The following is a 12,771-nucleotide window of genomic DNA, read 5'->3' on the forward strand; positions in this document are numbered from 1 at the left end:
AAATAATGCAATATGCTTAACATGCTAAGTGCCTGCCTGGAGAATTCTACTTAATGTGGTTATGAAACAAATCATAACACCTGCTTGCTTCATGGACTTACATTACGTGCCCGAACCCTGTAGGTTTTGGAGTTTGTAACACCTGGAATAGTTCTGCATTTTTATTTTATAGATGAGTAATTGGAGATTGACAGAGGTTCTGTGTCTTCTCTCAGTCACACAGCAAAGCTGGAGTGAGCACAAAGGTCTCCACATTCACAGATGCTATTCCCACTGCTCCGAATTCCTAATCCAGAAAATTCGTTCCAATAAGTTTCACGCATACAAAAATGTATCATAAAAGAGCAGGAATCATGTCTAATTAACAAGTGTGCCCCCACAAAGGGTAGCATAATTGCCTGAAACTGAACAGATACTCCTTAAATGGATGGATGGAAAAGTAGAATCAGGCCTTTTAAAAAATAGTCAGTGATTTAAATATTAATTTATTGAGCACCATGAAATTTTTGCCAACCCAAAGTCGACCTTTGAATGATAGGACATAATCAGGCAGGTAAAAGGAAAGGTGGTCAGCTTCTCTCATAAGGATCTTAAAATTTTTATTTTATTTTATTTTTTTGAGATAGGGTCTCACTCCATTGCCCAGGCAGTTCAGTGGTGTGATCCTGGCTCACTGCAACGTTGACCTCCTGGGCTCAAGTGATCCTCCCACCTTAGCCTCCTGAGTAGCTGGGACCACAGGTGTACACCACCATGCCCAGCTGTATTTTTTTTTTTCTTAGAGACAGGGTCTCCCTATGTTACCCAGGCTGATCTCAAGCTCCAGGGTCAAGCAATCCTCTCACCTCAGCCTTCCAAAGCGCTGGTATCACAGGCATGAGCCACTGTGCCCGGGTTTCATAAGGATCTTTACAGCTCATTGGTGCACCCTCTTAACCAATGCAAGAATTCCCTCTACAACAGCTTTGACAGACGTTCCCAAGAGAACTCTTCCAGTGAGGGGGAGCTCACTAACTCATTACTGGACAATTTTAAGTCTCCCCTAGTGTAATCTAGATACCCCCAACCCCCTCCCCTGTCCTGCTGAAGTCACCTTTAAGAACTAAGGAAGGCAGTGGGTACAGCACACCAACATGGCACATGTATACATATGTAACAAACCTGCATGTTGTGCACATGTACCCTAAAACTTAAAGTATAATAATAATAAAATTTAAAAAAAAAAAAGAACTAAGGAAGGCAGATTGTGAGTGTCCTCCTCCAGTATTCCCCGTATTGAGCAGTCTGTCCAGGCAGTCACTTGCCTGCCACCACTGCCTACAGTTCAGTGTCCACATTCATCGTCTTCTCTCTGGGGCCTCTCCGTCCACCATGAATTCCAGTCCTCTTCTGTCACTTTCCCCGCCAAACAACACTGATACACTGTGTCTGGTAGACTTTTCTGAAGGGTTAGTGGTCGTCGACAGTAATTATGGCACCAAACATAGTGGTCGTTTGAGGGTAATTAGGGCACCAAACATAGTGGTCGTTGAGGTTAATTATGGCACCAAACAGGAAATAATTTCAAACTTAATGAGAAAATAGCCATTCCCCACCTTGGCAAATTTTTCACTCCGTGAGTCCTGGACTTTCCCCAGACCTCCTCACGTTTCTTCCTTCCTTCCACAGCTCCCCGGGGAAAGCAAAAATTCTTCCCATCTTACCAGGCAGTAGAATTGGACTTTATTTTTTGTATCTTCCTCCTCTGACTATAGCCAGAGGCAGTTCACCTTGCACAGCCAAAGAGGCTCATTAAGGTTATTTCCCTAAGCGGAAATACTCTCAGGTGAGTTATGTTATAGCCATTATATGTGAAAGTCAGTACTATCGATTGATTCAAGTTATTTTTTTCTGCTACACCTAAACTGAGCTGAAATCTATATCCTTGTAACTTGATTCCATTAATCCTACTTTTGATTTCTGGAACTACAGAATAAATCTAATTTACTTTTAGCCATTAAAAGTCAGCTTTTCAGGCCAGACTTGGTGGCTCATGCCTGCAATTATGGCAGTTTGGGAGGCCGAGGTGGGAGGACTGCTTGAGGCCGGGAGTTTGAGAGCAGCCTGAGCAACGAGGCAAGACCCTGTCTCTACAAAAAATTTAAAAATTAGCCAGGCATGGTGGCACGTGCCTGTAGACCTAGCTACTTGGGAGGATCACTTGAGCCCAGTTTAAGGCTACAGTGAGCTGTGACTGCACCACTGCACTCCAGCCTGGGCAACAAAGTGAGATCCTGTCTCTTAAAAAAAAAAAAAAGTCAGTTTTTCATATCTTCTCTGTATCTTCCCTGTACCAGGTTAAAATTTTCCAATTTTGCAGTAATTCTTTTTTTTTGAGATGGAGTCTTGCTCTGTCGCCCAGGCTGGAGTGCAATGGCGTGATCTTGGCTCACTGCAACTTCCACCTCACAGGTTCAAGTGATTCTCCTGCCTTAGCCTCCAGAGTAGCTGGGATTACAGGCGCCTGCCACCAAGCCCAGCTAATTTTTGTATGTTTTAGTAGAGATGGAGTTTCTCCACGTTAGCCAGGCTGGTCTCGAACTCCTGACCTCAGGTGATCCACCCACTTCGGCCTCCCAAAGTGCTGGGATTACAGGCGTGAGCCACCGCACCCGGCCAGTAATTCTTCATTGTATATAGTTTTCAAATTTGTCGCCACTTTGCCCATCCTTTGAACTCTGTCCCTCTAACAACGTCCTCGAATTGAACACACTGATTCACAAGTGGGTTAATAAAGTAGAATAAATGGGGCTATTTTTCTCTCTCCATTCAGTGAATTATGAAATTTCATTGACCTTTTTGATCATAAATGCACACTGTTGCTTCATACCAAGCAGTTCGCTAAAACCTCTGGGTCTTTTTCATGGGAACGCCCTCATCCTGCACTTCTACAGTTATTTCCAACCAACTGGAGACTTTGCATCCATCCTTCATTAAACCTTTTTCTTTTTTTTTGAGACAGAGTCTCGCTCTGTCGCCCAGGCTGGAGTGCAGTGGTGCAATCTTGGCTCACTGCAACCTCTGCCTCCTGGGTTCAAATGATTCTCCTGCCTCAGCTTCCAGAGTAGCTGAGATTACAGGCATGCACCACCATGCCCAGCACATTTTTGTATTTTTAGTAGAGACTGGGTTTCACCATGTTGGCCAGGCTGGTCTCGAACTCCTGACCTCAGGTGATCTACCCACCTAGGCCTCCCAAAGTGCTAGGATTACATGCGTGAGCCACCGCACCCAGCCCCTTTGTAAAAGTTATCTTTTCAGCCTGGATCTACAACCATCATTTGTTGAGATTTTTTTCATCTGGATTCGATGCAATTATCCAGCACATGAATTACCTATCTCAGCTCTCTGGCTTCGACCCATCTTAAATAGAAGGATATGTTGTCTGTGAACTGTCCCCACCATGGTAGCTACACATTCTTGCCGTTAAAGCAATGTGATAGAGCAAAAGAAGTCAGGCTCACCTATAGGAGAGCTGGGTTCCAATCCTAGCTTTGTTGTTCTTCCTGTGAACTACAGCAAAGGTCTCTGAGCTTTATTCTCTCAGAATTGTCAAATGAGCTGTGTCTCTGATAGGGCTGGTTTGAAGGTCAACGGTGAAATACACAGAAAGACATGAACCTGGTTTCAGCTCATTGTTTTTATTCTTTTATCTTTTATTCGTTACTTCAGTTCCACCTTTGAACTCCAATGCTGGACTCTATGTTGTTGGAGTCCCCCTACCACCTTACTGACCAAGCTCCTGGATTTGATGTGACCACACCCATCTTCCTTATTTATATGTGCATCGTAACTGTGTTTCTCATTTTAAAATGTAATTCCAGGCCAGGCGCAGTGGCTCATGCCTGTAATCCCAGCACTTTGGGAGGCCGAGGCAGGCAGATCACCTGAGGTCAGGAGTTCGAGACCAGCCTGACCAACATGGAGAAACCCCGTCTCTAGTAAAAATACAAAAAAATTAGCTGAGCATGGTGGTGTGTGCCTGTAATCCCAGCTACTCTGGAAGCTGAGGCAGGAGAATTGCTTGAACCCGGGAGGTGGAGGTTGCAGTGAGCCGAGATTGCGCCATTGCACTCCAGCCTGGGCAACAAGAGTGAAACTCTGTCTCAAAAAAAAAAAAAAAAAAAAAAAAAGTAATTTCATGTTAATGTGTAGAGCTCTGATTTTAGCAATAATGTGTAAGACACGTTCATGACCAAGAAGGTGAGAGGCAAGATTTCAAACAGCTTTTCTGATGTTATGTTTGTTCAATCATTGCATCAATAAATCCAGAATGAATTATAAGTGAGCTGATCTTTCATTTCACAACTAGAGAAGCGAGTGTAGACTAGACTGAATTAACCCTTAACCTTACCTGCATTTCAGATGGATGACGCGCTCACCTGCACTAGGTCTCTGCTGCCACCTAGTGTTAATAATTTCTCAGCTTTAAAGATGTCAGTGTTCAGGAAGAGACCAATGTTCTAAAAATTACACTCTCAGCTCTAAAAATTACACTCCGAGCTCTTGCAGCCATCTCTTACGGGATCTCCAACTCTTTCAAGGCCTTTTGTGGGAAAAACAAGAAAGAGTGTATCCTCTATTTATACTGCACAAGCAACCAGAAGCTTGGGACAGTTAAAGCTGAAAGAACTTTCAATCCGGAAGCACCCAAGGGGAAGAGAAAATGCCTCCCGAATGGCAATTCAGGCCTATGACAGCAAAGAGCTGAGTTCAGTGAGAAAAGAGCTGCTATTTCTATTTCATTGTTTTTCTCATCCTTTATATTGTATCTTGGATTCACGTAGCAAAATAAAGGCAGTAGTTAGAGATTGTGTTGTAATTTATGTTGCTGTCAGAGAAAAAATATTTATGATAGAAGAAGAGCTTGGTCCTCATGTCTTTCTTTCTTTTCTTTTTTTTTTTTTTTGAGACAGAGTCTCGCTCTGTCACCCAGGCTGCAGTGCAGTGGCTCAATCTCGGCTTAGTGTAACTTCTGCCTCCCAGGTTCAAGTGATTCTTCTGCCTCAGCCTCCCGAGTAGCTGGGATTTCAGGCACACACCACCATGCTCGGCTAATTTTTTTGTATTTTTAGTAGAGATGGGGTTTCGCCATGTTGGCCAGGCAGTCTCAAACTCCTGACCTCGGGCGATCCACCCACCTCGGCCTCCCAAAGTGCTGGGATTACAGGCGTGAGCCACCGCGCCTGGCTGTGGCTGCGGTTTTCTTACGTTTTTCAGTTAGCCCACTGTGAAAACAGCTTATCCATGGGCCTTCCCATATGCTAATAGGCATTCTCCCTGATGGCACTCTCCCTGATGGCAGCAGTGGGATTTTCTGATATCTGGTTTGGGAGGAAATAACCAGTCTCCTGAGATGAGTTGTCTATTTCCAAAGTGATGGCGAACACCATGGTTGTCCACTATTCCTGAAAGTTCTATTGCTTTTCAACCACAAGTGTAACTGGAAAATAATTACGACTACCATAAGGGAACTATAGAAAGAGAACTCAGAACACAAATTAGATGATATGGCTTGGCTCTGTGTCCCCACCCAAATCTCATCTTGACTTGTAATCCCCATAATCCCCACGTGTGGAGAGTGGGACCTGGTGGGAGGTGAATGGATTATGGAGGTAGTTTCCCCCATGCTGTTCTTGTGATAGTGAGTTCTCATGAGATCTCATGGTTTTATAAGTGTTTGACAGTTCCTCCTACGCACATACTCCTCACCTGCCACCATGATTGTAAGTTTCCTGAGGCCTCCCCAGCCATGCAGAACTGTGAGTCAATTGAACCTCTTTCCTTTATAAATTACTCAATCTCAGGCAGTTCCTTACAGCAGGGTGAAAACAGACTAATACACTAGATATGCTTATTATTTAACATCAGACAACCCTTCTAGTAGTGGCAAACCAGGGCTGAACTCAGTTCCACTGAGTCTACCACCTAAATATCTGATTCTTTCCTCTTCTCTCCAATGCTACTCCTTATCAAAAAGAGTTTCACTCACGATTGTTACTCCCTTTACTCAAAGGAAAGACAAAAATTTTTACCATGACCCACACAACGAGCTCCTAGTTTCTTTGCTTGTCAGGCAAGGGAGCACACACCATGCATGGCTCTGCCAGAAGAGAGAGCAGCTGGGGTGTTGGTGTGTGTGTCAGGGGGTGAGTGTGCTAATTAAGCATCAAATTCTGCTCCCTAGGTAGGACAGAATGAGTCTATAAGCCCCTGTGCAATTCGTTAAAACAAGTCCCACTGGCAAGGTGTGTGGCTCACACCTGTAATGCCAGCCCTTTGGGAGGCCGAGCTGGACACTTGAGGTCAGGAGCTCGAGACCAGCCTGGCTAACACGGTGAAACCCCATCTCTACTAAAAATACAACACGGTGAAACCCCATCTCTACTAAAAATACAAAAAGTAGCTGGGCATGGTGGCAGGCACCTGTAATACCAGCTACTCAGGAGCTGAGGCAGGAGAATCACTTGAACCCAGAAGGCAGAAGCTGCAGTAAGCTCTGATTGTGCCACTGCACTCCAGCCTGGGTGACAGAGTGAGGCTCTGTCTCAAAAAAAAAAAAAAGAAACAGTCTTCAGTTATGTCCAGAGAGGGTCTAGCACAGCTAAGTTGATGTTCAAAATTCAGAATTGTTCATAGCGTTTATCGGACCCAAGTGTGGTGAATCACAGTATCCAGCTTTTTTTTTTTTTTGAGACGGAGTCTTGCTCTGTTGCCCAGGCCAGAGTGCAGCGGCGCGATCTCGGCTCACTGCAACCTCCGCCTCCCAGTTTCAAGCGATTCTCCTGCCTAAGCCTCCCGAGTAGCTGGGATTACAGGCGCCTGCCACTGCGCCTGGCTAATTTTTGTATTTTTAGTAGAGATGGGGTTTCACCATCTTGGCCAGGCTGGTCTGGAACTCCTGACCTCGTGATCCACCCACCTTGGCCTCCCAAAGTGCTGGGATTACAGACGTAAGCCACCACGCCTGGCCCACAGTACCCAGCTTTTAAAAAATAATTACACTTTTTATTTTGAGAGAATTGTAGATTCACATACAGTTTTAAGAAATAATACAGACAGCCAGGCGCAGTGGCTCACACCTGTAATGCCAGCACTTTGGGAGGCTGAGGCAGGCGGATCACCTGAGGTTGGGAGTTTGAGACTAGCCTGACCAACATGGAGAAACCCCATTTCTACTAAAAATACAAAATTAGCCGGGCATGGCGGCGCATGCCTGTAATCCCAGCTACTCGGGAGGCTGAGGCAGAAGAATTGCTTGAACCCAGGAGGCGGAGGTTGCAGTGAGCCAAGATCTCGCCATTGCACTCCAGCCTGGGCAGCAAAAACGAAACTCTGTCTAAAAAAAAAGAAAGGAAGGAAGGAAGGAAGCAAGAGAGAAAGGAGGGAGGGAGGCCGGCCGACAGGCAGACACTCTGTATGCTTTGCCCAGTTTCCCCCAATGGTAACATCTTGCAAGACTACAGTACAGTATCACACTCAGGATACTGACATTCAGACAATCCACCCATCTTCCTCAGATTTCCCCAGTTTTACTTGCACTCGATTGTGGGTATTTAGTTCTATGCAATTTATCACGTGTGTAGGTATGCACTCACCACAACGATCAACACATGAAAAGGTCCCATCCCCACAAGGGTCCTTTGCGCTGCCCTTTTATAGCCACACCTCCCAACCTCCTGCCCCTACCAACCGCTGACGACCGCCCAACTCTTCTCCAGCCATAACCACCCAACGGGTTCATTTGCCTGCTGCCCAGACAGAGCCCATTTATCAAGACAGGGGAACTGCAATAGAGAAAGAATTTAATTGGCACAGAGCTGGTCGAACAGGAGACTGAAGTTTTATTACTCAAATCAGTCTCTCCAAAAGCTCAGAGCCTAGGGTTTTTCAAGGATAGTTTGGCAGTCCAGGGTGCTGCTGATTGGTTGGGGGTGCAATCCTAGGGGTGTTGAAAATGGTCCTTGCGCACACTGAATCTGCTTCTGGGTGGGGTCACAGGACTGGCTGGCTGGCAGGAATGGAGCCATCAATAGTCAGAAATGCAAAAACCTGAAAAGATGGCCAGGCGTGGTGGCTCACGCCTGTAATCCCAGCACTTTGGGAGGCTGAAGCAGGCGGATCACTTGGTCAGGAGTTCGAAATCAGCCTAGCCAATTTTTGTATTTTTAGTCTCTATTAAAAATACAAAAATTAGGCTGGGTGCAGTGGCTCATGACTGTAATCCCAGCACTTTGGGAGGCCAAGGTGGGTGGATCACGAGTTCAGGAGTTTGAGACCAACCTGACCAACATGGTGAAACCCTATCTCTACTAAAAATACAAAATTAGCTGGGCATGGTGGCACATGCCTGTAATCCCAGCTACTGGGGAGGCTGAGGCAGGAGAATCGCTTGAACCCAGTAGGCAGAGGTGGCAGTGAGCCAAGATCGCGCCATTGCACTCCAGACTGGGCAACAAGAGCAAAACCCTGTCCCCTCAAAAAAAAAAAAATTAGTTGGGCATGACGGCAGGTGGCAGTAATCTCAGCTATTCAGGAGGCTGAGGCAGGGGCATTGCTTGAACCAGAGGTTGCAGTGAGCCAAGACTGCACCACTGCCTGGGCAAGAGTGAGACTCCATCTCAAAAAAAAAAAAGACTGAAAAAACATCTCAAAAGACCAACCTTAGTTTTTTGAGGTGTTTTTGAGACAGGGTGTCTCTGTCACCCAGGCTGGAGCGCAGTGGCACAATCTCGCTCGGCTCACTGCAACCTCTGTCCATCTCCTGAGCTCAACTGATCCTCCCTCCTCAGCCTCCTGAGTAGCTGGGACTACCGGTGCACGCCACCATGCCCAGCTAATTTTTGTATTTTTTATAGAGATGGTGTTTTGCCATGTTGCCCAGGCTGATCTTGAACTCCTGAGCTCATGCGATCTGCCCACCTTGGCCTCCCACAGTGCTGGTGTTACCGGTGGAGGGTCTGGACTGCAAGTTTTCCAGGTTCTTGGCGTTTTGAACAAAGAATTGGATGAAACGCACAAAGCAAGAAAACAATGAAGCAACAAAAGAGATACATTGCAAGCACACTCCACGGGGTGGGAGCAGCCCAGGAAAGAGGCTCAAGGGCTCTGGTTACAGAATTTTCTGGGGTTTCAATACCCTCTGAGGTTTCCCATTGGTTACCTGGTGTACACCCTGTGTAAATGAAAAAGATATTTCCTGTTATTGCTGAAGTGTTTCCATTTGATTTTGTTCTAGGAAGCCCTTAGGTTCCCTACTTCCAGTCCCTATTCTCTTGCCTCACTGGTATTATAGGCTTAAGACACTGTGCCCAGCCCCAATCTTAGTTTCTACAATAGTGATGTTATCTGCAGGAGTAATTGGGAAGTTACAAATCTTGTGACCTCCAGAATAATGGCTGGTAATCGTTTATGTCTACAGCGTAGCAGAATTCAGGCTCTTCTCATCCTCCTAAACTGGTGGTCTTCCATCAGCTTCACAAAGGCAGTTTAGTTTTGGAGAAGGGCTATTATCATTTAAACTATAAACTACCTGTCTCCCAAAGTGAGCTTGGCACAAGCCCAGGAGTCATTAAGGGTAGTTTGGAGGTTAAAGGCAAGATGGGGGTTTGTTAGATCAGGTCTCTTTCACTGTCATAATTTTCTCTCTGCTCTAATTTTTAATTTTTGCAAAGGCAGTTTCACAGCTCTACAGTTTTGCCATTTCAAGAATGTTATATAATAACAGTTATCAGCCAGGCGCAGTGGCTCACGCCTGTAATCCCAGCACTTTGGGAGGCCGAGGCAGGCGAATCACCTGAGGTTAGGAGTTCAAGACCAGCCTGGACAACACGGTGAAACCCTGTCTCTACCAAAAATACAAAAATTAGCCAGGAGTCAGGTGGCGAGTGCCTGTAATCCCAGCTACTTGGGAGGCTGAGGCAGGAGAATCGCTTGAATCTGGGAGACGGAGGTTGCAGTGAGACGCGATCTCACCACTGCACTCCAGGCTGGGCAAGAGAGTGAACCATCTCAAAAAAAAAAAAAGAAAAAGAAAAAAAAAAGAGTCATGTGGAAGGTAACCTTCTAGGGTTGGCTTTTTTTCACTCAGCGTAATTCGCTTGAGAGTCACCTAGATTGCTGTGTGTATCTGACGATATAGGAGTGAAGAAGAAACTACTAAGGCAGATAGTGAGGTTATAGGAGTCCTCAGGAAGGTTTCCTTTTTAATGAAAAGCAGCTCCCAAATCATTTTCTTTTCTAACAAAGAGCAGCCTGTGAAATCGAGCTGCAGACATAGATAAGCAAGCTAGAAGCTTGCACAGGTGAATGCCGGCAGCTGTGCCAATAAAAAAAGGCTACCCGGGACTAGGCATATTCAACATGGCGGCTCCATCTTCCCTTCTCTTTGCCAAACCACGTGTACGGTAATGAAGAGACAGCCTGGCGCCAGCCAGGCAAAGACCCCGTCCACATAATAAGATTACCGTGGGCAAAAAAGCTTCCTCGTGTGCTAAACCTCACATCTGGTCCACCCAATCTGTGGGCCCTATGTAAATCAGACACTGCCTCCTCAATCCCGTCTATAAAATCTGGTGCACTCAGCCTCAGGCCAGAATTCCCACTAGGGTGCCCCTCTCTCTCACAGGAGAGAGAGCTATTCTCTCTTCTCCTTCTTTCGCCTATTGAACCTCCGCTCTTAACCTCACTCCATGTGTGTCCGTGTCCTTGATTTCCTTGGCATGAGGCAAAGACATGCCAAGACATGCCCCAGACCACAACACCGCTTCATTTCTGGGGTTCATTCCCTTTTATTGCGGAGCAGCATTCCACAGGACAGAGGCTAGAGTCTGTTTAACCATTCGCCTACTGAAGGACACGTAAGAGAATTTCAGTTTGGGGCTATTAAAATCTGCCGTTTTAGTCTTTGTTTTCTGTTTATTTCCTGTGTTTCTTGTTCTTCTGTTTCTTTTGTCTTGCCTTCCTGTGGGTAGTAAGACTTGCCCTCACATATAAGCTCCTATGCTTTTTTCTTTTTTGAATACATATTTTTAAAATATAGAGATAGGGTCTCACTATGTTGCCCAGACTGGTCTGGAACTCCTGGGCTAAAGTGATCTGCCCACCTTGGCCTCCCAAGTGCTGGGATTACAGGCGTGAGCCACTGTGCCCAGCCTCCTGTGCTTTTTCTAAACTCTAGCTGCTTTCTCTCCCTGGGAAGCAGCGCTGAGGCTCCCTATACCTTCTTCATAAGGAGATGGCTTTCACCTCTTTTTGCCTTGTGTCTGTGTTTTTCTGATTTGTGAAAATAAAAATAAGCCCTACTTATGGAAATCATATGGAATCAAGGCAGAGAGAACAAAATAGTAACAATATTTAAAGTGCTTCTATAATTAGAAAAAAGACAATCAAGATATAAAAATCTTTTCTTAAAAATGTGTGGGTCAGATAGACCTGAGTGTGACTTGAGACACTGCTTTCCTTTTCTGGGTGTGATACTGTGATTTAAAAATGTATATCCGGTCTCTGCCCTGGTTCCTGACATAGAGCTCCTCAACCCTGTCATTTCCTGAGCAATAGGGCTGCTATTTAGTCTTTGATCTGGGTTCCTAACACAGAGCTCCTACGACCTTTGTAATTTCCTGAGTGATGAGTGTCTGACACAAAGCTACTAAATCCCTTGGAATTTTGTGAGAGGAACGGCTTTTGTTCTAATGAGTGGGTTCTTCGTGGGCTCCCGGACAGCCTCAGGATGCAGGCTGGTTGCCAGGGGAACCAACCCTGTGTGACTGTCCAATGTATCTCTTCATCTGGCTGCCCACCTGTATCCTTTGTAAGGCCCTTTATAATACCTAAGTAGCCAGGTGCAGTGGCGTGCAGCGGCTCATGCCTGTAATCCCAGCACTTTGGGAAGCTGAGGCAGGAGGACTGCTTGAGCCCACGAGTTCAAGACCAGCCTGGGCAACATAGACCCCATTTCAACTAAGAAAAAAAAAAGAAAAGAAAAATACACAAATAAATGCAAGTAAAGTGTTTCCCTGAATTCAGCACGTCTCCTAGTGAAACCTGAGTAGGATGTCATTGGAACCCCCAATTTAGAGCCGGTAGGTAAGAAGGCACAGGTCACACAACCTAGGACTTGAGACTGGCATCTGAAGTGGGGGGCAGCGTTGTGAGGGTAAGCCCTTAGCCTGTGGGATCTGACACCATCTCCAGGTAGATGACGTCACAACCTGGGACTTGAGACTGGCATCTGAAGTGGGGAGCAGCACAGGCTCCACTAAGAAACTACACACAGCACCCCCAATGCCATGGTGTCTTGTCCTTGGCACAGTCCTTCCCTGCGCCCTCCCGCTCTTCCTCATTGAAAACACACTTCATATGAACTCAGCAAAACCCCCCTCCTCTGTGCAATCTCAGCCCTTGGTGGAGTTCCTTCTTTCCTCGGAGGCCAACAGCACGTTTTGGTGTAAGCACTTACATATTTAAGTTTCCCACTAGACTCCGCCTCCAGCAGGCCAGAGACCACATTCTGTATGGTTCATCTTTGCCCAAGTGTCTATTCTCATGTCCAATACTTGATGAATTGTACCAGACCTTCTCAGATTTGAGGAAGAAATACTAAATTAGTGATATTGTGGCGACATAAACTTGCCAATGTGACAGAATGCCAACATGGGAGATTTAGTTCTGATTCTGACAAAGCCATTAGATTCTAAAAAGGATGCAGAAAGCCAGGTGTGTTTCCCCCAT

The 12,771-nt window shown here is 45.8% G+C and overlaps 1 protein-coding gene across 3 annotated transcripts in view; it reads right to left on the reverse strand.

Moving 5' to 3' along the window:
* Positions 1-10: 10 nt before the first annotated feature.
* The window catches only part of WDR59 (WD repeat domain 59), a 131,542-nt gene continuing 118,781 nt past the window's right edge, over positions 11-12,771 (reverse strand). The window contains exon 27 of one of the 3 annotated variants that reach the window (XM_063654536.1): positions 11-286. In XM_063654536.1, coding sequence (XP_063510606.1) covers positions 216-286 — 71 coding nt within the window. In that variant the 3' untranslated portion in view covers positions 11-215. The remainder of the gene's footprint in view (positions 287-12,771) is intronic. The other 2 variants (XM_063654537.1, XM_063654538.1) reach the window with 2 other exon arrangements.

This window comes from Pongo pygmaeus, chromosome 18 (genome assembly GCF_028885625.2).
Source record: "Pongo pygmaeus isolate AG05252 chromosome 18, NHGRI_mPonPyg2-v2.0_pri, whole genome shotgun sequence".
Lineage (NCBI taxonomy): Eukaryota > Metazoa > Chordata > Mammalia > Primates > Hominidae > Pongo > Pongo pygmaeus.